Raw genomic sequence first — 23456 nt, forward strand, 5'->3', positions numbered from 1 at the left:
ATTACCGATGGTTATTGACAACTTTAAGTCATTGTATTTGCATCACTTTCCTTTGTAACTAATACGGAGTATATTTTCTCTATCACTTTTTTATCACAATTTTTTTAAGAAAATGGTAATGGTCACGGTCATGGTCATCAAAGCGATCGAGTGTGATTGGACTTTTGATCTGACACTGCAAAGCTGTACTCTTATTTATTTGCTTTATAAGTTGAAACCAAATTATTGATGAAAAGACGAAGGAAAAATCGAAGTGTTTTCCTCTAAGTCTTTAGCAAATTAAACCAGGCCGAAAAGGACTCAAGAAGTTGTTGCTTAAGTTGACTATACGAAGACCTATATTAACTGAGCAACAAAAGAAAGAATTCAATTGAATTTATTTAAGGCAACATGCTAATGATAAGATCATGCATGATGCAAGAGTGATGCTTACTGTAAATCTAGCTAATAAGACAAAACGTAATGGATGGATATCATGGACTGCTCTAGTTATATACTTATACCATGTTTTAATCATTTTATTGCATATATATTAGAAAAAATTGTAAAAAATAATACAAACTTTGAGCAGTCCGTCTAAAACAAGTCAATTTTTTAATTATTTTTTAATAATACAAACTTTGAGGGGTATCCGCTTTGAACAAGTTAAAACCGACTAGTTACCTCATGAAATGTTATATGAAACGCGTAACATTGTATAATTTTTTAAAACTATTAAACAACTTTATAAGATAAATAAAAAAATTAACCAGCCAAATAATTAAGTTGTACGTAAAATAACTTATTTAAAGCGGATATCTCTCAAAGTTTGTATTATTCAGAAATAATTAAAAAAAATTGACTTATTTTTAGCAGGCCGCTCAAAATTTGTATTATTTTTGACAATTTTTCCTATATATTATTGTTACAGATTTTTTTATTGAGCAGATGCATTTCTAATACTATGTATCGTTTTATTTTTGAGTAATTAAAAAGTTGTTTTATTTTTAAAAGACCGATGAAAGATGATGTTATTTTTGACAATTATTTCTTAAAAACTAGTATATAATCAAATAAAAATAACTTGCCCATAGTTTAAGTGTTTAACCTTTAATACTAAAAAAAACTCTTTATTTATACTTTGAGCTAGCTTGTTGTAGGTTTAACACATTCCAAGATTTCTCTCAAGAGCAAACGAATGAAGCAGTAGACACTGTCGTCGTTGTAAATGGTATGAAGACTAAAGCAAACACCATCGAGGAAGAATTAGTAAATATGAAGCTACTTATTGAGAAACTCCTCAAGAACACAAGGAGAAAGAAGCACATTCGGTATTCGTGTCTAATAATTGTCCCAAATTCTTCAAGTTACTTTTATTAAGACACCAATTAAGTCAGAGTTGTGCACATCAATTTACACATATATTGACAAAGATAGAGACAGAAATTACACGTAGGGCCTGTTCACATTACTTAATTTCAGTTCAATTCAGTTCAGTTCAGCTCCAATTAGTTCAGTTCAGTTCAGCTCCAATCAGTTCAGTTCAGTTCAGTTCAGCTCCTAATTTCCCGCTCTCATAAAATATTCATTTCAGCTCAGTTCAGTTCAGCTCCACTCCAATCAGTTCAGTAAATGTGAACATGCCTATAGTGTTGCAAATGGAAAATTTTAATAAGTAGAATATGGTATGTTTAAGAAACATACAAATTTATAAATTACGGAGTAATATACATTACTTCATTGGTTCTTTTTTACGAATACATGATTTATTTAATTTATTACGCTTGTCGTCAATGCATAAAATTTAACCGTCCTATCTTTAATTTTTAATGAATAAAAATTATAAAAATAGATTATTATCAAAATAAATAAATAATAAAAATTTGATATAGCTTTTTTGAGACAGTGATCACACATAATTATCTCTATAAAGTGTATAAATGCTCATTTGGTTAACCTTTAAAAATATGGGAGGTAAAATGGAAATTTGCAAATGTGGCAGTTTTTTGGTTAGCAAAAAATAGTAGAGGAATTGAAAATTCATGAAAATTAGAACATTTCAGAAAATATGAGAAATTACCTATTTTTCTCTTGGTCACTCAAAATTTTCATGAATAAGTTTTTTTTATGACAACTAAAGAACTACATAGTATAATTTTTCATGAAATACAAATTATCCTACAAATATAACTCTCAAGTTAACCAAACAAGTAAATCACATCAGACAGTCAAACATAAATATATAATAATACTTTCTCCGTTCTTTTATTATTGCACTACTTGTCTTTTTAGAAAGTTTCACAAATATTGCACCATTTCCTCTTTAGGAAAAAAATTATTTGTATTCATACCACAAATACCCAATATACCCTTACTTTTTCACACTTACTTTTTAGTTTATCAATATGTCACATGGGCAATTTTGTATTTTTACATCTCTCTCTCTTACTGTTTTTCATTACCAAAATATTTGTACCCAATCCTATGGTGTAATAATAAAAAAACGGAGGAAGTATTAAAGTCAAACCAGATTAAATGAAGAAGAACGGAGAATGTGTATATAAGACACATTTTACAGACTTAGATACTGTATTTTTGTAGGATTTTTGTAGTACTTTAAACACTACAAATAAGGGCTGTATGATATAGATGGGCCAAGTAGGTTGCACCACATAGTAGAAGCAAAAGCCCATAATGCCAATCACGTGTATACCCACAAGAGTAGTGTCAAAACCTCACTCGATCTAACCTGAATAAAAAAACAGATCCAAAAAATACTTAAATTAAATTTTAACTCGTATAGACATAATAATTTGTCAAGTAATAAGTCTTGTGTAAGACGGGCTTACATTAATTTATTGTAATACGGTTTAAGGATAACTTTGAATTTTTTATGTTAACTTTAATCCCGTTAAGGGTAACTTTAAATTTGTATAAGTTTGATTGTATTTTAATGTGTAACTAGGTTGGAACCCGTGCGATGCACGGTTATATAAAGCCTATTTTTAATTTGTACATTTTAAAAATAAATCGCTATTATAAATGAATATAAATAAGAATTACGTATATTTTGTAATTTTAAATTTTTTTATTTTAATCAAAATTATGATATAGTATCTGTTGAACGTTGTATAATTCATAGTTCAATATAGGAGGTCATTTATTAGTGTGTTACTTAAAATTGTTTCAATTTTCTACGATAAATTGATAGATTTTAGTTGTAATGTAGAAACTTCTAATATTTAAATTTCAAAAATGTTAAATATGATAGCTTTCCAAAAAAAAAAAAAAAAAAAAAAAAAAAAAAAAGATGACATCATCATTGCATTTAGGCGGGAAATTTTTTATTGAGAAAGCGACACGTGGGCATTGGTGATGTCAGCAACATTTGTTTTAGTAATAGTTAATAGATTTCTAATAAATACATGCTTTGAAAACTTATACGGAGTATAATTAATCTAATACATTATAAATATTTTTTAAGGGTGAAATTTTTGTTATAAAAATGGTAACTTTAGTATATAAGGGTAACTTTAAATATTTTTCAGGTAAGTTCAACCCGTTTAATTATAACTTATACTTTATTTGTTTTAGTATTATTAACGAAAGTCCGTCTTAATCAAGAATTTATGTATGAATTTAAAAATAGAAGGGAAAAAAAACAATGTAACTGCATAAAATTTCCTTTGTTTTGTAGAGGATTTTGTTTTGATTAGTGTTGGTTGAAGATTTACAAAAAAAACATCGTGTTTAATTTCCAATTATTTTATGATAGAATAATAAAGTCTACTTCATCGCCGAAATTTCCTTTAGTTTCTCTCTCCTATTATTATTATTTTAATTTTGTTTGTATGGGCATTGGGCTACCTTACCAAAAGAAGCGATCGCGTAGTAAAGGATGTGTGAATGCCGATTTTCAAGCTTTGTTTGCTGCCTCTGATTTCTTTCAGATTTCAGTCTATTTCTTAAACCCTTGGTACTTTCTCTCTCCTCTTTTTTCTGCTCTTTCATTTTCATATTTTTAATTTTGGGTAGTTTTTTAAAATTAAATGGAGGATGTATAATTATCAACTCACTCATATTTTATTGGGTTTTTATTTTTTTGTTGTTTAATTCAACAATGGAGGCCTGAAATTGGCATTTGACTATAGTCAAAAGAAGAACAAGGGAAAAAATTTGCGATTTTTTTAATTTTGAAGAAAAACAATTATGAATTAGATTTTGGTATTTTCATCTGGGGTTTAGTTTTTTGATTGATTATTGTGATGAAATGACATTAATTGAATTGAATTTAAGTCTGTTACTGGAAATTTAGGATGCTTAGCATTATTTTGAAGTGTTGAAAAGCTTGGGAGTTGATTGGTTGTTGTTCAATTGATGTAGGGTGACAATAAGATATCCTGGAAAGAGTTGCAGATCAGTAATTGCACATTTTATTTGTTTGGGAAATGTGTGTTTTTAGACCGTTGTAAAGTTTATGCAGGAAGTTGGAATTGTTCTTAGTTTTTTTGACCCAGTATAATTGCCTTCTTTGTAGAGTTAGAATAGTATTGTGTGGTCGAAACTACGGGAATGATAATGAGTTTGTATGTGAGTATAGTGTGTAGAATATGTTATGTTTGCCACTGCAAATGGATTTCGAGTACTGGGTGGCTATGGTTCTACTATGTGGTGTGGCTGTTAGTGTTGACGAAAGTTATGTAGGAAAGAGCTTTCAGGTAGTGTGGATACATTGTGTTTGCCTGTTGGGTACTCTAGCTAATGAGCATATTACCATTCCCTTGAGTTCTGAATATTCTATGAGTTGAGCGGAATTAGTTATATAGTGAATGTAGCCTTGAATTTGGTAGTGAGGATGAATTGCGTTGGGTACTCTAGCTGATTAGCACATTACCATTCCCTTGATTTATGAACATTCTACTATTTGATCTTTAAGAGTTCAAGACACAATTCAAGGTTACATGTATTGTAGAGGGAATGAAGAATTGGTTATACTGGGAATGGATGAGCTGATGGTAATGTTAGAATATTTATTTCACGGAGAAATTATGGAGTGGGGTCGTGAGGATGATTGGGCCTATCTATGGAAGTATGGTAATGTAATGTGTGAAGAAAAATTGGAGAGAGTGTACTCTTCATCTCAAAGGAGATCTTGTTTTCTCATTTCAACATCACATACTTCTGAAATTGTGATGTGCTGATGTTTCTACTCCCTCTTCGATTTACTTGGTCTGATTAAATCCAAATGAAAGAATTGCAATTCATGAAATTGGTTTTGCGTAACATGAAAGAATTGCAGTTCATGAATATTGATTTTCCTAACATAATTGAATTAGGGGCTATATGGATTTCATAGAATCAAGTTGTCATTCTTTATCTCTCTTTGGTAGGGGGGTGATGGATAGGAGTCCATGTTTGTTTACTCATTTGCTTTACTTGACCACTTTATATGCTGTTTACATGTCAGATTTGCATGGCCCATTCAGATGTTTCGAGAATCTTGTCAGCTGTCATATGGTGCATGGCTTATGTTCTTGTTGCAATTATCAGCTCTTTGCGTTCAATTAGTTTAGTCTGCTTCTGCATTTCAAGTTGGTGAAGAAGTTTTGACACAATTCAGATTTGCTTTTTGCCTGGAGTTAACTGGTTAGTGAGCACGTCCAATGCTTGATCCATAATTGTACTCTCCATAATAGTACATAAGGTTTGATTTTTCATTTGATAAATGGACAGCACTGCTCATAATTTATACTTCAGACATACATCTTAAACCATATCTAAAGAACAAAATTTACTCATGTACACTGCTGAGGGAAACTTATACAGTTGTGCTGCTTCGGAATTTGAAATTTGAATGTACTGTCAAATTAACTAGCATAGAATTATAAACGCGTGTGCTTACCTTGGATGAAATCCTAAAATGCTGCCACCACCACCCTCAAATTCTGCATTATTGCTGAAAGGGTTCGCATAGAGCTAAGCTTATGTTGTTTCTTTAGAGGCTCTGCTAACTTCTAGGGTTAATTGGTTGAGCCAAAGCTTATGCCTTATGCTTCATGTAGTAATGTAGTGGTAGCGTATGCAGTGCATGGCTTCAAAGCCTAGATGCCACATTTTTTAGTTCTGAACTCTGTAGTCATGTGTTGAAGACCCAACTCTCAAGTCATTTCGTAGTCCGACTTAAATAGCTGAATTAGAATGGCACGCTTAAGACACATAACCTTTACTCCCTGAGGCACCTAAGCTAGGATAACTCACAGCCCTCATTAGTTCTAAGGAATGTGAACGACTGCTCCTCTTACAAGCAGGGGCTCTGGCCAAAATCTATACATCTAGGATTCAAAATTTCAAATGATTATTTATCTCTCTTGTGGCTATCAAAGCCAAAAGTATGATGGTCTATGGTCATCCATTAGTCCTTAACCTAGGGTGTTAACATATGTTCTCATCTCATCTTCATCTCAAAAGCAGATAATTGAGGGGACAATTCCTCAGTTCATCTCACCTTTTTTCCCTAACATAATTTCACTCAAGTGATGACTTCTCTATGTAAAAAATGCGAGATCATCATGTTCATGATTATTCCATTAAAATGTGCCTTCTCTTTTATCAGTATGTTCTATTAAAGTATATGGAACATGAAATATGAAAAGATTTGTCACACACATCTTATCTTACAGATCTGTAATGCTTTCGGTGCATGCAGGAATACTTGTGATTTAGATTTTTGATAAGTTACTGTAATCTCTAGCTAAAAGGATTGCCAATACTTAAAAAAACAATCAGATACATTTCTGCCGGTCTTGGTTGCTGTATGCCTGTATGTATGCCTTGGAAAGTAAGGTGTCAATAATGGCACCACTTTCATATTGTCTTCAGTTCTACTGAAGTAGTTGATGTGTTGAATTAGGAAATGGAAAGTTAAAGTGTGTATATATATAAGAGATGATTATAATACAAGTTCATATTATCTGTTAATTATGCATTTGGAGCTGTTGGACTGTTGGAGTATAGGAAATTTAAAACCTATCTCCTGGTTCCTCTTTGCCCCTAGTTTCACTTTTGCATAAATTTTTAGTGGAAGTTGCATAGTTAACTATAAAAGTTATCATGGCAATGCATCTGATTATTGCATTTATATGTTGTCATTAAGGTTGGGTTTTCATATTTGTTTTGCAGCTATTACATTTGAAGGTTCAGAAATAAGGCGAGATGATTGAGAGAGATATTTGATGCGAAGGATGAAAGTACATACGTAATTATCGAAAACCCATACAGATGCTTCATTATAATATAGGAAAGTAGAAACTCTACTACTTACTAACACAACAAAATATAATAGAGAAAGAATGGATTATACACAGCAAATTATAGTTTGGCATTTTACTCCGAATAAAAATTCATGAATCATGATATAATAGTGCTCTGGTACATGCTGTATGATTTTCATTTATAGGTATTTAAGCTGTATTCTTCCCAGTTAGTTCTTGTATGAATGACTTGTCTTCATTTCACATTAAGTTGCTTAGCAGTAGTATTAATACCCTTCACAGTCCACATCAACCACAGTCCACATATCAATAACCATTACAAGAGTGACCGTGAATTGAGAAAAGGTCCGTTGTATGCCTCGGAGACACCAATGCCAATACCTCGGCTGGTAATAATGTTGATTGAGCTATGTGGTGTGCTGCTCCGCAATTTTTATACACTATATTCTTCATTGATTATAAAATTTTAGGTACACAATAGCTTTCTTTAAGCTTGAACTGTTATTATCCTGTATCAAGTATATCGTTTTCTTCATCCATGAGCCATCAATCTGTGTTTGCTGTAAATAGATCTGATTATCTGAAGGGTTTTCCTTGAAGTGAAATTCTGCCGTTTAGATATGACTGCTAATACAGTAGACTGAAACCACTGAATCCTTGTTTACAAAAATGGAAAATAAATGTTGAATTAAGAGGATATAAAAATGTTTTTTTTATTTTTTTTTTATTTTTTTTTTTTATTTTTTACAAAGGATATAAAAATGTTAGTTGTTCATAACAAGTCTTTTTCTTTGTATTTATAAAACTTTGGTCGTTGAATTTGTTTATTAACCAATTTGATACCTTTTTAAACAATGAAATAATTGTTCAAAACCTAGATGATTACTTGTCCAAATCATACTCCAATATTAAATTGCCCGGTCTTTACTAAAAATGATCAAGTTGAATTATACAACTAGCTTGACATGATATGCTGCCACGGAATTGATGTTAACATTCCAATAGTTTAACACTATGCCCCAAAAATATTTAAACCTATGCTTAACAAAGACAAATGAAGTGTTATTCAAGGTTTTTTTTTTTTTTTTTTTAAAAAAAAAAATTTATTTTATTTTTTAGGAAAAAGTATTATTCAAGTTTCATACGAAGTATGATTTAATTAGGAATGAATGCGAAAAATAACATTTAATTTCATATTAAAATAAGAAAATTAACAAACAAAAATAAATTAAAGACTGATTCCATTTAATCCACCTGCTAATTTGTATCTTATAATTTGGAAGGCATCAAAAACTTGATATTGTATGTAAATCATAACTAAACTGAAAATCAATCTTATAATTTCATCTGGAAAAATGGGTGAAGAAGTAAAGATGAAAGAAACCTTCTTCATAACCCATGGAAACCCATTGTTAATAACAGATAAACTACACCCATTACATCCATTTTTCAAAAATTGGAAAGAGAAAGTGTATTCTAAAAAACCCAAGGCTATTCTTGTCATTTCAGCTCACTGGTTAACTGATCATCCTGTTGTTAATTCTGTAATTCTCAATGGTACTATCTATGATTATGGAGGCATTACTTACCCTGCTCCCTTATACCAGGTCTTTCTCAATTCTCTATTTTTCCTTAATTTTCATTTTTGTGTTTTATTTTTCTCTATTTTGGATAATAGAGTGAAACTATTGACTACTAGTTGACTTGATGCCGAACTAGCTAATAAAACTGGTAAAGTCGTTATGAATATAAGACATGATCAAACCTAGTCTATGTTACTACTTTGCTCTTCCTATAGGGGCCATACAACTAAGGAAATTCATCTCTCTTTTAGCTAATGATGGACTAAATTCATCTCAAAGGTAAAATTTTTGAACATTATGTGAATCTAACATGAAAAAAACTTGTCATGTTATAAGCTTATATAGGCAACTTTAAAATATTTGTAACGACATAACAATGCTCTTCATTGTTCTATATAACCCAAGTTATATTGTAAGGAAAATAACACAATTCTTCATTCATTTACCAGTTGAAGTACCCAGCTCCTGGAGCTCCAAAACTGGCAGCAACGGTGCAGGAACTTCTAACTAAATCAGGTTTCAAATCTGTGCATATTGACAAACAACGTGGACTCGATCATGCAACATGGGCACCTCTCATGCTGATGTACCCTGAGGCTGACATCCCTGTATGTGAGCTCTCAGTACAACCACACTTAAATGCAACACATCACTTCAACTTAGGACGCGCACTGGCTCCTCTCAAGGATGCTGGTGTACTCATCATTGGTTCTGGGAGCGCGACACATCCTGCATATGATACACCTCATTATGATGAAGTTGCTCCTTGGGCTGCAGAGTTTAACTCATGGCTTGAAACAACTCTAATAAACGGAAAGTATGATGAAGTGAATGAATATGAAACTAAAGCGCCAAATTGGAAATTAGCACATCCAATGCCGGAGCATTTTTATCCATTACATGTTGCAATTGGAGCTGCTGGTGAAGATTGTAAGGCAGAGCTTATTCATAGCAGTTGGTTTTCTGATAATTCCTTGAAACATGGCTCCTACAAGTTCACTTCCATCTAACTTCCATGTAACAATGTGTAGTAATTGTAATATTTTTTTTTTTTTTGGCTGTTTCCTTCATTGTTGAAAAATAATGAGTGCATGACTTTGCTCCAAAGTAAATTTGTGCACATTATTGTTGGACATGCAAGAAATTTATGTGTACTTTTTTTTTTGGTGCATGAAGATAGTGATTCCTTTCAATACAAAGTCTATAGATTGGATCCATACCCATATCTCCATTAGTATTTTAAGAGTAATAAAATCCCAATCTTGAGTAATCTATTTCAATAATGAGTAACTCGGATTGGTATCAATTTGTTGATTCGAGTAACCCATCACAAAATCTCACATTACACGACATAGTTTACCTCAAGATTAACAAATTAAAACTACACTCTTGTTTCATGGTGGATGTATTTAGTATAACTTAAATATGTGATTGAACAAGGTACTTAAAGAGCTAGCTAATTGCTCTAGCCTCATATCTCCTACGGAGTATAAATGTATAATGCATCCATTGTTGATTTACACTTTTTTTTTTTAATTAATCTGATGATTACAAAACCAACAATTATTTGGTCAACAAACTTTAAGTAGGAAAGTGTGACAATATTATTGTTTATTTGTCATAATCACACCCCATTATTCTACAGCTCATTATCTAGAATATGTACTGACTCCATGTAATAATATTATAGAACTGTAGAAGCGATGTTAACATTCCAACAATTACAGCTTAAACCAAATAATAATAATAAAAAATAAATAAAAAAAAAAAAAAAAAAACTTGAAAAATTTAATTGAACTAATGCACATAAACACATGGTTGAAATACTTTTACTGAATTCAATTAATGTCAACTGCAAAGATGGGTGAAGAAGAAAAGATGAAAGAAACGTTCTTCATAACACATGGTTGCCCAAAGTTGACAATAGAAGAGGCACATCCACTACATTCATTCTTTAAAGGTTGGAAAGAAAATGTCTATTCTAAGAAGCCTAAGGCTATTTTGGTCATTTCATCTCACTGGATTACTGATCTACCTGCTGTTAATGCTGTTCATCTCAATGATACTATCTATGATTATGAAGGTGTTACTTACCCTGCTTCCTTGTATCAGGTCTTTTTTCTCACTTCTCTTCTCAATATATATCTGTAGAGTGTATATACTGTATAAGTTTTCAATTTATTGTTACGTGGATGTCACCCTACTTAATTGGTAAAATTTTATTTGGATAACCATAAGGTAGTCTCTTGAAAGTAGACCACGTGACCATGTCTATGTATAATCCTATATCACTACTTATGTAGCCTTTTTATAAACCAAGTTGTAATGTACTTTGACTTCATACGAACATGATTTTGTATAGGCTTAGCCTTGATCCTTCTTGATTTAGAGGATTCATTTTATTTCATACCAAAGTCAAGTCAACCTTTATAATAAGTGCATTTTTTGAGATTCGTGAAAGTCCGAGAACTGACCAAATGTTGTTCTAGCCTCCTTTGAGTCCTGTTTCTGTTATGAACAACAATGATTAGTGTGATAGTATACAAATATTCTATATTGTTTTATACTGTGAATTAATGTTCATTATTAAACTAAATTGAAAGATTAATGATGAAAAATGAAAAATATAGGAAGCATAACATAGTTTTGTTGCTAATTTGATTATTATTACTAGGTAAAATACCCTGCACCAGGAGCACCAAAATTGGCTAAAAAGGTAGAGAAACTTCTCAATGAATCCGGGCTCAAATCCGTGCACATTGACAAAAAACACGGTCTTAGTCATGCAACATGGGTACCTCTCATGCTGATGTATCCTGAGGCTGACATCCCTGTATGTGAGCTCTCAATTCAACCACACTTAGATGGAATGCACCACTACAACTTAGGACGAGCATTAGCTCCTCTCAAAGACGACGGTGTACTCATCATTGGTTCCGGTAGTGCAACACATCCTTCATGGGATACCACTCATGATGGTGATGGAGTTGCTCCTTGGGCTGCAGAGTTTGATTCTTGGCTTGATTCTGCTCTAACTGATGGAAGGTAACTTAATAAATACTTCAGTCATAAGTTTAATATCAACATGTACAAAATTAAGTACTTTTAGCTTACCTAGTGTACTAATTATGATGTTATGTATGTTGCTTAATAAGCTTATACAATTACATATTTGATAACAAACTCGTAGTTATTTATTAGAAATAATACATACCATGCATGTTATGGAACAGATTTAGGTTTCTGATTATGCTAAATAATTAGTCTTCTAATATTTTTTAGCTATGGTTTGGACAACTATGATTTTAAGGTATGAAGAAGTGAATAAATGTGAGACAAAAGCACCAAATTGGAAACTAGCACATCCAATGCCGGATCACTTTTATCCATTGCACGTCGCGATTGGTGCTGCTGGAGAAGATTGTAAGGCAGAGCTTGTACATAGCAGTTGGTACTCTGGTGTCTTGACTAATGGTATTTTGTCTAGTGGTACCTTGAAACATGGCTCCTACAAGTTCACTTCCAGCTAAATGTATGACATGTAGTTCTAAATTTGCTGTTGTTTTCTTCAATATATGTAATGAATGTTCAATCACAAAAGCATTGAAATATATAGATTGCTTGTCATTGCATATGCTGGATATACAAGATATTGAACTATTTAAAACATCTCACTTGTTCGAGACAAAATTGAACTTTGATATCTTAATTGTTAGGTACTCGGGTTTAAGGTCTTTGATAATCAATCATTAAGTATCCATTAGTTTTGATGGAAAACACCTTTTTTAAAATCAAATTTCAACCGTAACGTACATTTCGAAAGGAGAGATGGGGCTACACTAACAATGATATTGACCCGGCGCAACTTTGTAAAATTAGGCCCTAATAAATTTGAAGATAGATGATTAATTAACAAGTTTTCTCTTTAATTCGTACTAGTAAATATCAAATTTGGGGCCTCTTTATGGGTCATGTGCAATCAACCACCATATACATGCTCAGAACCACCTTTGTTCGAAATATAACAATAGATCGTGAGTTATATGAGAAGTGTTACTCCATATTATCGAACGTTTTGAATGATCTCAACTCTGTGATTTGAGGTAAAAACTAGTGAATAGTGCGGACGTTGTCCCGGGTTGATAATGTTGTAGACGTGCAATCAATAAATTTTCTTAAAAGACTTTTTAAAACCGAAATTGTCATTGTCAAACCAAAATTGAGTTATTTTATGAGTATTTTTTTTAATTGAGTTATTTTGCATTTATATAATTTTTTTTTTCGGTTTTTTCACCATAAACCCTTGAGTTTTTTTGTTTATTCACCATATACCCATAAATTTTTTTAAATTCATCATATACCTCCGAGTTTTCAATAAAATACACCATACACCCTTGATGACTAATGATTGTTAACTTCGTTAGTCATAAGGGTTAATAATGACCCGAAACAACCTTAAATACATTTCCCTACTTCAAAACCACTCACATTCTTTTTTCCCACTCCAAAACCACCCAAATTTCCTATTTTCATCCTTAAAATCAATCATATAGATATGATTATGGAGAATAGGAGTGGTTTCGGGGGTTGGAAAACAGAGAGGAGTGGTTTCGATGATGGGGGAGGGATGTGGTTTCGATGAATAATGAATCAAATTTCACTCATCTTGTTGTCATTAGTGGTATATGATAAATTTTTGTAATAACTCAGGGGATATATAATGATTTTGAAATTTTTGTTGAATAAAATAAAATTAAAATTAAAATTCAAAAAAAAAAAAAAAAAAAAAAAAAAAAAAAAAAAAAAAAAAAACTCAGGGGATATATATATGGTGAACAAACCGAATTTTTTTTAGATGTTAATAACAAAAGCATCAAAAGCAATATTGTACTTAAAAGAAAAATACAAAGCAGAGCAGAGCTCATATCACTCGCTCGACCAACGACGGCCATCAACTTGAGGTACATTTTCTCTCTCTGTAATTTCTAGGGTCTTTTTATATTATGCTTTAATCAGAAATTACTGATATACTGTTTATTTTACGTTCAATTGTTTCAACAATGTTGAATTACGCCCATTTAATTCATGAACAATGTTGTTGTTAAACCCTAGTTTTTCAAGTTTGATCGGAAATTTTGACGATGCTTGTTTTTGTTTACAATTCAACTTTAATCTTTAGGGTTTTTGATGATTCTTGGTTGCTGCAACTCATACAAACAATGTGATTCCACTGTTTGTTTAACTCGATTGTTTGTTTAGATAGTGGTTTTAATTAGAAATTCATAGACGAAGTTGCTGTAATTGACATTGATCCCACTGTTTGAGCAGGATGTTAAGTCAGAATATTGCTGCATTTGCTTATATGTGGAGTTCTGTTTTGATATTGTGGGGTTTCTTGCTCAATTTACGTCGTACTCGGAAGATGGGATGGTTTGGATTAAGTTTGGTTTTGCCCTGATGACGGTGGTGAATTTTTGGTATGTGTATATGCTCACTGTCAAAGCTCCGTTTTACAAGGAATTGCATGTTTTCGACGTGGCTGTTAATGTGGCTCGGCTTTTTGGCACAATTCTTGCCTTTCTGGGTGACTTCTCAATCAACATCACCAAGGTATATATATACTGCGGAGTAATTTTGTTTTCGGGTTTTTCGAATTGTGTCATTCGATTGCTTAGTTGCTGGTTTACAATATGTAAGAAACAAGATACAACAATGTTTGTAAATAATAAAGTCTGTCTAAACTGTATGCAGGGTCCTGTCGTTTTTGTTTGGGTCGGTGTTGTTGGAAGCGTGGTGATGTTCCTCGGAGGTGTGGCGCTTCTGGCAAAAGAAACTGTGATCGAGCTGTTGGAAGGAGAGAGCACACTCCCGGTGAAGCAAGGCGAGTGATGTTTTTGGTGGTTTTCCCTAGGGTTAGTTTTAACATTCTTATATCATCTTCTTGTTTTTGGGTTATCATGGCTTGTATAAAGAAACTGTAACTGAATTTTTTGTTCACATGGTTTGTAAAGAGGTATAGCAAGTTACTCGTAGGTATTATGCATTTATGCATATCACAATAGTATGGCAGATTGGCAGGTTTCAGATGTTGAGGGGTTGATGAATTTCTGCTGATAAATACTAAAATTACTACTATGACAAGCATCTAAGTGCTAAAATTACACATATCACTCTCACAGTGAAAATTTTCTCGCCTAATTGCAATATACTTTCTTATTCATGCTAATTTTAAGAAAATCATCTTAGTCATACTACGGAGTAATGACCACCAAATTGATCTCATGATAATGGATTTTAATTAAATCAAGAGATATTTTTAAATTTATATTTTTGGTAATGGTATTTTTTATCAAAGTAGAATGCAGCCAATATACTAATTGGCCATACGTTCGGAGTAAACCATATTTGGACTAATCTAATATTTTGTATACACGGTTCAAGCTTCTTTTGTTCAAGATCAACTTAAAGCTTGCACATTTGGATTTGTGCTTAAGCTCGATCAATTTGAAGATATATGGAGTTGCAGAGTTTAGGTAAGATTGAATAGCGTCTAATTAGTACCCATGTCCGCTGCATTGTTTGACAAAGCTTAGAGTCGTGTAAACCACATGGAGAGTTTGTTCTCGATCATAAGCTCATTACCTAAAATATTACAAGTTTGAAAAGTTATGACAAAATGCATGTATATCGGTGTAAATTATGCTTAGGTATTTTAAACCTTTCAATTTTTTATTTTTTTTATAGTGATATTAAAAAAATTTATATACTCTCTTCGTCCCGTAATATAATTCATGTTTTTGTTTTTTCACGGTATTTAAGAAATAGGAGGAGAGAGTGGATGAAATACATTAATAAAAGTGAAAAGTAACCAATTGACTGTTGGTGTAGTGATGATTGGGATTACATTTGGTAGGGAGGATCCGTGTTTGATCCTCCGTAACAACAATTGGGAGCGGGCTGAAACCTAACCATTCAAATCTGATCTCCGAATCTGGATTAGCCCAAAGGGTGAACCGGGTGGAACAAAAAAAAAAAAGTGAAAAGTACAATTATAGACAAAAGTGAGAGAGAGAAAGTGGAAAAAAGTACAAGACATGCAAAATTTAAGGGTAAATTAGGAAGTACAATGAATAAAGTAAAAAAGTAAGGGTATAATGATCTTTTACATACTATTCAAAAATAGAAACAGGAACAATATTTGAATCTCCAAAATAGGAAAACAGGAACTGTATTATGGGACGGAGGGAGTACATCCTTTGTTTATTTACATGTTACCATCTTATACCTTGAGTCCTTAACCATTTTTTAGTGCAGTTTACAAGTTTAGAAACTTTAAGGGCTTGTACCGATCTACTGAAAACAATTGAATTGAATTGAACTGAATTAGACTAAGTAGAGCTGAAATAAATTAAGCTAGAAACTAGAAATTAGATAAAGAGGCGCTAAACATTTAACGCACCTTGTCAATACTACAACTAGTCATTCAACCAATGAGCACTGCCCAGTTCATTCCCCATATAAACAAAAATTTGTTTTGTTTATCTGGGGGTATAATAGTCTTTTCAAGTGGCATTGTAAGGGTACATGCGTCATTTGCGTTGGATGGTCAACTAACTACTGTAAAGTAATAATTGCATGAATGGATGGACATCTGTCCAAAATCAGTGAACTAATGACCACTATATTTGAACATATTTACGAAAAGTGCCATCAGATTAACGATTTTTGTTAATCTAGCATTTCAACATGTATTTGCCATGATAAAGAAATTATTAAAAAAAATTCAATAGAATTGGGCTTGAAAAAGACCTAATTCTAAAGTTCAAACCCATGCAATCCCGTTTAACGGCGCTCTCAAAACTCCCGCCGACGACAAAGACCACCTCCATCCTCTGCAACAATGGCGTCCAGGTACACTTTCTCTCTCCTTCTCCTTCTCCATTACCACTCCCCTTCTCACACTCCTCTATAACACTTTCTCTCTCCTCTCAACAGGCGTCTTCGAGCATTCAAGCGCTGGATGACCTCAAACGGCATTCAATTCAGCGACGCCCTTGAATTTCTCGACACAGAAACCACCGGAATCTGCGTCAAATCGAAATCCGAACTCAAAGAAGGAGACCTCATTGCTACAATACCTAAAAATGCTTGCTTAACGATTCGAACTTCCTCCGCTTCGCCGATTATTGAAGATGCTGATTTTGATGGGTGTTTAGGGCTTTGTGTTGCGGTTATGTATGAGAGAAGCTTGGGTTCCAACTCTAATTGGGATGGTTACCTTCAATTGTTGCCTAAGTTTGAACCGTTGCCTTTGGTTTGGAGTTTGGATGATATTGATCGTCTTCTTTCTGGTACTGAGCTTCATAAGGTCCTCTTTCTCTCTCCTCTATTCTTCATTGTTTCATTTGTCAATTTATTATTACAATGGTTATAATGTATGTTTCACTTTTTAATTTGTTTTTCAGAAATGTTGTATGTTTCACTTTTTAATGTTGTATTTTAATCAGCTGTGTTTGCTTTGTTTAAGGGTTTGTCAAAATTGAGCAGATATCGATTTTAAGTTGGTTTTTGTTTAGGTAATTGAGTTACATTATCAAATTGTGTTGAACTCATGTCTTTAATGTTTAATGTGTTTAGGACTTTTCTTGAGCTGACTTTGGTTTTCATAATTGTGTTACTGTATGAAATAGGTAGTTTTTAAGAACTTGTGATGGTTTTGTGTTCGAGTATGTAAATTTTGATGTTGGAATGGGGAAAACAAGGAAATAAGAAAATGGAATTGTTTAATATAGAGTGCTTATTACTCAAATTCAGCTTCTTTTAGAGATTCTCTGGGAAAGCTCATTGTCCTAATAATAAAAGTTTAATCATTCAGTTTTGAGTGATAAGTTCAACTGTATTCTCCACTTATGTGAAACTTTGCTTCAGATAGATTATTTCTGCTTAATACAATCTAGTTGAAGCTCTTGGTTTTTCGTTTTAAATCTGTCTATTATTGCTTGAAGATGGTGTATTTTCCGTTTGTGATGATTTTTGTCACATGTAGGCAGACAATGAAAGAAGACAAGGCTCTTGTCTATGAGGACTGGAAAGAATGCATTCTGCCTCTGATTCACTCTGAAAAATTTGTTATTGATTCAAGATTTTTTGGTGTTGAAGATTACTTTGCTGCAAAAAGTCTTGTTGCATCTCGATCCTTTCAAATAGATGATTACCATGGTGCTGGTATGGTTCCTTTAGCAGACCTGTAAGTTATGCACTTCCTCCTCCCCCAATGAATGATTGGTTCTGACACATTGCAGTTATCTAAATTGAGTGACAATGGAGAGTTGTTTAAATTATTGCGAAATCCATGATTACATTTTGCTTCACTTGCTTGCTAGTCAAATTCACTCATTCATCCACCTTCTCTCATTTTCTATCGCAATCACTTGACAAGTTGACATATATACAAGAAATTCAGATGTTTGTAACTTTTAATGATTAAGAATGCAAAATTCTCTCCTGATAAATAGTTTTAATCACAAGACTGGAGCTGAGGATGTGCACTTCACCACTGCATTGTCACCTGATGAATCTGATGACAGTGTTGTGAGTGTTACTAATGATGATGAGATTAATAGCAGTGATGAAATCTCAACTGGGCTATCTTCGTTTAAAGAGAATGGCTTGTCAGGTGCTTCAGTGGTTCAGAGTTCTTCAGATGGTCCTAAATTAGATTCTGAAGAGACACCAGACAATCCCTTGGTATTAGAAATGATTCTTGTGAAAGATGTCAAAGCTGGTTCAGAGGTTAGTATCCTGTATAGTTATCAGGTGAACAATTTCATTATGCCTTGTTATGAAGGGGAGAAGTTTTAATATACATTATAGATTTATGGATGCAAATATGGGTTTCTTCTCTGACTTCTCTTAATTTTTCAGGTCTTTAACACGTATGGGTATGTTGGCAATGCAGCATTGCTGCATAGATATGGATTTACAGAACTAGATAATCCTTTTGACATCATCAATATTGACTTAGAACTTGTGCTTCAATGGAGTTCATCTCTCTTTTCTGGTCGTCACAGCAGAGCAAGACTGTCTTTATGGAGAAAGCTGGGGTACTCTGGTTGTGAAAGCCAGAACTCGGAATACTTTGAGATTTCATATGAAGGGGAACCCCAACTCGAGCTATTAATTTTGCTTTATATAGTCTTATTGCCTGAAGAAACATATACTAGGTTGGATCTCACCTTAGCCTCTAAAGGAAATCCCAGCGAGTCTAATCATTCAAATACATCCAAGTCAGGAAAAATTCTGCAGGGGAAAATATCTGAAATGAATACTGATATGTTATTGACAAAGAGTGTCCGTAAGGCTCTAATGTCCCTTGCTGATATAAGAGAGGGCTTGTATGGTACCAGCTCACTGGAACATGATATGGAGAGTTTAAGTAAATGTGACTGTAGTACAGATAGGAAGTTGTACCATTCATTGGTCCTTCGTGTTAGTGAAAGAAGGATCATACAAAAGCTTAGGAATTATGCTGAAGCAGGTGCTAAGTTGCTTAGCAAGGCCCCAAGGCCGCATTTGCGGAAGAAATTGAAATCATGATATGGTTCACTAATCTTGGGTGAAGAATGGTGTTTTTGTGGTCATATCGCGTTGCGTAAATTGGAGAAAAGGTTTTTCTGAATTCATTGTTTGATTGATTCTGATATCAGCTTGGTAAGCATTCTTTTTGTGCAAGGGTTTGATAATGATGGTGTACGGTCATCCAAACTTAGAGGAAGCATGATGCAAAGCCAAGTAATTGCCTGGCAAATTTTGTGGACACACCAATGGTGAAATTTTGAGCCTTATGTGACTCCTACCTTTGAAGGTTTTGAGCTAATCCGGTGATCCTGATGTGTATTGATTTCAGATATTTCATTTTGCTCGATTTATCAGCAGCCCGGTTAATTTTGTATGTTCTCTATTTTTCACTCCATGCTTTGTGTATTACTTATTTGTTCAGACTATATTTGCTAGTTTAAATTTTTGTCTTCCTGTTAGAAAGAAACTGTATCATGTTGAATATGGTTGATTGATTATTTTAATTCAGAAATAATAGTTTTGATTTCCTGTCACCATCCTTTTCTAATCTCTCTCCAATTATTTTTTAATCACTGATCTTGTTTAAATCTTCCCGATATATATCTTATTAATATCTACTTTTTATAATTTTACAATGTTGATAATGATATATATTAAGCGTTAAAAACATACGTTGGCAAGTGTGATAATAGAAAGGTGTCAATTAAAAAAACGGAGGTAGTAAATAATACACAATATGTAAGAAAAGAAACAATAAATATTTTCATATTTGACACGAACATGATCAATATGTATCGATTGATGAGTAATTTTGTTGTAAGTTTCTAAAATAATAATGCTTGTTATCTTGCCTATATCATAAGACCCATAAGTCCATAACCCATACAAATTGGATTATTGGTTGACTTTTGAATGCTTTGTTGGCAAATACTTTGTCACTTATAATAATAGTGTAAGATCATTTTCAACAGGATTTTATAAAATAAATGATGATCTTCTAACATGTTCCTCCTCTTATGCCATAAATATCAACAACCACCAACCCTTCTTAAAATTCCTTCATTTTCAATAGTTCCACAAATCAAAAGAAAAACTTCACTAGAATTCTTGATTAATTCCAAATTGAAAGAAATGGGTGGAGAAGAAAACATCAAAGAAACGTTTTTTATATCTCATGGAACTCCAATGATGACCATTGAAGAGTCAAAACCTTCAAGAAAATTCTTAGTAAGTTGGAGAGAGAAAGTGTATTCCAAGAAACCAAAGGCTATTCTGGTAATTTCAGCTCACTGGGAAACTGATGAACCTGCTGTTAATTCTGTGGATATCAATGATACCATCTACGATTTCTATGGCTTCCCTGCTCGCATGTATCAGGTCTTTCTCTCTCCTCCCTTTTTTTTATAGTTAGATTTTTTTTCCTTTTTTTGGGGTTTTAATATCTGGGTTATTATTATGTTTGCAGTTGGGATATTATTTATTTATTTCTATAAAAGGAAATAATTTCATTTTACAATGAATGTTGTCTGGGTTATTGAAATGTGACTTCTTAATTTTTGGGAAACAGATTGGAGAATGCAATTATCAGGGTAGTTATAAATGGAATTTGTGAAAGATGGGGGACCTCAAATTAGAGTTTTATCTGTTTGTAGTAACTTCTACAAGGGTATCATTCAACTGTTTTAGTAGGATATTTGACAGAAAAATTCATTTCTGAATGGATGAAAGATCAACCAAAGGTTATTATTGTGTGTATGGTAAGAAACTACTGAGAATCAAATCTCTTTCCGGGGCTGTGGAAATAATTGTAATATCTGACTTTATTGACCATCTAATGCAGGCTATTAGCATTTACGATTTATCAACCGGTTGTACAATACTCCCTCCGTCCCGTTAGCATTTACGATTTTATATGATCATTTAATTTTATGCTAGTTAGTAGTTAGCGTTTATCACTTGTTTCTATTCAAATGTCCCCAACTAGTCAAGAAAATCCAAAAAAGTCCTATAAATTCGTTAGGAATATTGTAAAAGATTGCCCCTAGCTAATTTTTGTCGTACTTAGTAGTTTCATGTAACTATGTAAGGTAAATTCAATGTATGGTCAACAATTGGACCTCAAATGGGAATGAAAATTATGTAATGTTCAATACTGTGTTGTCTGTGTACTGCAATGAGGCTTAAGAGTTATGAGCATGAAATCTTACATATCATTCTGAAATGGGGTGTTACATTTGTCAAATTTCGCGTGTTAGTAACTTAGTATGCACTCAAATGTCCGTGTACTGCATACTTACAAATGCAGTTATTAAGGTGAAAAGTTTTATTTTAGCAATATTTTACTGAGCATTTAGTAAAATACAGAGTGAGGAATTAGAATGATATACTTCGTATAACATACCTTCATTTGGTTAACAGTTCAAGTATCCAGCTCCAGGGTCTCCAGATTTGGCAAAGAGGGTACAAGAACTTCTTACTACATCAGGGTTCAAAACTGTGCACATTGACAAGAAACGTGGGCTGGATCATGGTGCATGGGTGCCTCTGATGTTCATGTATCCCGAGGTTGACATCCCTGTTTGTCAGCTCTCTGTTCAATCGCATTTGGATGGTGCATACCACTATGAATTGGGACGAGCATTGGCTCCTCTGAAGGACGAAGGTGTACTAATCATTGGTTCTGGAAGTGCAACACACCCTTCGAACAGTACCCCTCATTTTTATGATGGAGTTGCTCCATGGGCTACAGATTTTGATTGCTGGCTTGAAACAGCTCTAACAAATGGAAGGTAACCTCACTAGTTTTCAGTCTTTTTTAATTGAAATTCTACATGTACATAATGTTGTGCATGATATGGCACAATTGTATGCACGGTGTATTCAATAATGTATGCGACTGTGAAATGCTATTGTGCTTGCAGTTTAGCACATCATCTGCACCTGTTCTGTGCTTGAATTGTGCCTTTTTTTTTTCCCCATGATGCTTTATGAGGTAGGAAGTGGAAACCTCTCAGGAATTCTGTTTGACCTGTATTCTGTCTGGGTCAATCTTTATTGTTCTTGTCTTGACTGTAAACTAAAATGTCATTGTTCTTTCATGAGTGCAAATTTAGTAACTCAACAAGAAGCATTTTGGTGAGCATAGTGATAAGGGCTCCGAGGATATGTTTCTCTTGGACTGCATAATACTCCTTTCCCTTAGACAGAGATTCGATGAAAAACCTTACTATCGAAACATTGGTCTTTGCTAAGAGTATATAATTCGCTCTGTTTTTCAGGTATGAAGAAGTGAATAAATGTGAAACCAAAGCACCTAACTGGAAATTGGCGCATCCATGGCCAGAGCACTTCTATCCATTACATGTAGCCATGGGAGCCGCCGGTGAAAACTGGAAGGCAGAGCTCATTCATAAAAGCTGGGATCATGGCACCATGTCATATGGCTCCTACATGTTTACATCCAGCTGATATTTACCTTGTTACACTACTGTTGTGTTTTTTTAGCCCATTGATACTCTGTACCATCAATGTATAAATCTGTAACAACGGTTAAACTGAGTGTAAAATTCTGCAGATTATGGGATTATATACTTAATAATATGGGGACTACAGTACTTCCTCCATTCCAAAATTATTACAACAACTGGACTTTTGCACTATTCATCACTCTTGTTTGACCACGTAATATGATTTATATGTTAAGCAAAATGAGGATATTATATATATATATATATATATATATATATATATATATATATATATATATATATATATATATATATTTTCCTTTGACCATAAAAATAAAGTTTAAAATATCGCAATTTATATTTAGTTTGGGAGAATAATTGATTGTCTAGTCATTATAAAATTATTCCACATGAAAACGCATACCTAAGATTATAAAAAATGTATTTTTTTTTTTTTTCAAAAGAAATAAAAATAAGGGAAAATCAACGTTCAAATGAATGAAGTGTGAAAATGAAAGCAATATCGAAAAGGTCAGCTTATATGTCATCATCTCCTTTAGCTATAAAACTATCCACAA

The 23456-nt window shown here is 33.0% G+C and overlaps 4 protein-coding genes and 1 long non-coding RNA gene across 7 annotated transcripts; all 5 read left to right on the forward strand.

Moving 5' to 3' along the window:
• Positions 1 to 3797: 3797 nt before the first annotated feature.
• LOC145576125 (uncharacterized) lies at positions 3798 to 7458 on the forward strand. Of its 2 annotated transcripts, XR_014098325.1 has the most exons (3): positions 3798 to 3955; positions 5447 to 5625; positions 7159 to 7458. It is a non-coding gene; the product is annotated as an uncharacterized LOC145576125 (long non-coding RNA). The 2 variants fall into 2 exon arrangements; XR_014098324.1 differs by lacking the exon at positions 3798 to 3955 and having other exon boundaries at positions 3973 to 5625.
• A 1132-nt stretch (positions 7459 to 8590) lies between these two features.
• LOC145576126 (4,5-DOPA dioxygenase extradiol 1-like) lies at positions 8591 to 9843 on the forward strand. The gene is made up of 2 exons (XM_081633915.1): positions 8591 to 8857; positions 9283 to 9843. Exons 1-2 carry the CDS (start codon positions 8606 to 8608, stop codon positions 9841 to 9843), a joined length of 813 nt encoding a protein of 270 aa, XP_081490041.1. The 5' UTR covers positions 8591 to 8605.
• Positions 9844 to 10689: 846 nt separating this feature from the next.
• On the forward strand, positions 10690 to 12371 carry LOC145576127 (4,5-DOPA dioxygenase extradiol-like). Its single transcript, XM_081633916.1, has 3 exons — positions 10690 to 10945; positions 11508 to 11878; positions 12144 to 12371. Exons 1-3 carry the CDS (start codon positions 10694 to 10696, stop codon positions 12361 to 12363), a joined length of 843 nt encoding a protein of 280 aa, XP_081490042.1. The 5' UTR covers positions 10690 to 10693; the 3' UTR covers positions 12364 to 12371.
• A 4238-nt stretch (positions 12372 to 16609) lies between these two features.
• LOC145574408 (ribosomal lysine N-methyltransferase 3-like) lies at positions 16610 to 20162 on the forward strand. 2 transcript variants are annotated; one of them, XM_081632189.1, is made up of 5 exons: positions 16610 to 16744; positions 16829 to 17201; positions 17884 to 18080; positions 18349 to 18625; positions 18758 to 20162. In XM_081632189.1, the coding sequence occupies exons 1-5, from the start codon at positions 16734 to 16736 to the stop codon at positions 19427 to 19429; spliced, it is 1530 nt and encodes a 509-aa protein (XP_081488315.1). In that variant the 5' UTR covers positions 16610 to 16733; the 3' UTR covers positions 19430 to 20162. The 2 variants fall into 2 exon arrangements, with proteins under 2 accessions (XP_081488315.1, XP_081488316.1); XM_081632190.1 differs by lacking the exon at positions 16610 to 16744 and having other exon boundaries at positions 16954 to 17201; positions 17880 to 18080.
• Positions 20163 to 20288: 126 nt separating this feature from the next.
• Positions 20289 to 23036, forward strand: LOC145574410 (4,5-DOPA dioxygenase extradiol-like). Its single transcript, XM_081632191.1, has 3 exons — positions 20289 to 20788; positions 21830 to 22200; positions 22690 to 23036. Exons 1-3 carry the CDS (start codon positions 20414 to 20416, stop codon positions 22877 to 22879), a joined length of 936 nt encoding a protein of 311 aa, XP_081488317.1. The 5' UTR covers positions 20289 to 20413; the 3' UTR covers positions 22880 to 23036.
• Positions 23037 to 23456: the final 420 nt, after the last annotated feature.

Source organism: Chenopodium album, chromosome 13 (assembly GCF_948465745.1).
Source record: "Chenopodium album chromosome 13, dcCheAlbu1.1, whole genome shotgun sequence".
NCBI lineage: Eukaryota > Viridiplantae > Streptophyta > Magnoliopsida > Caryophyllales > Amaranthaceae > Chenopodium > Chenopodium album.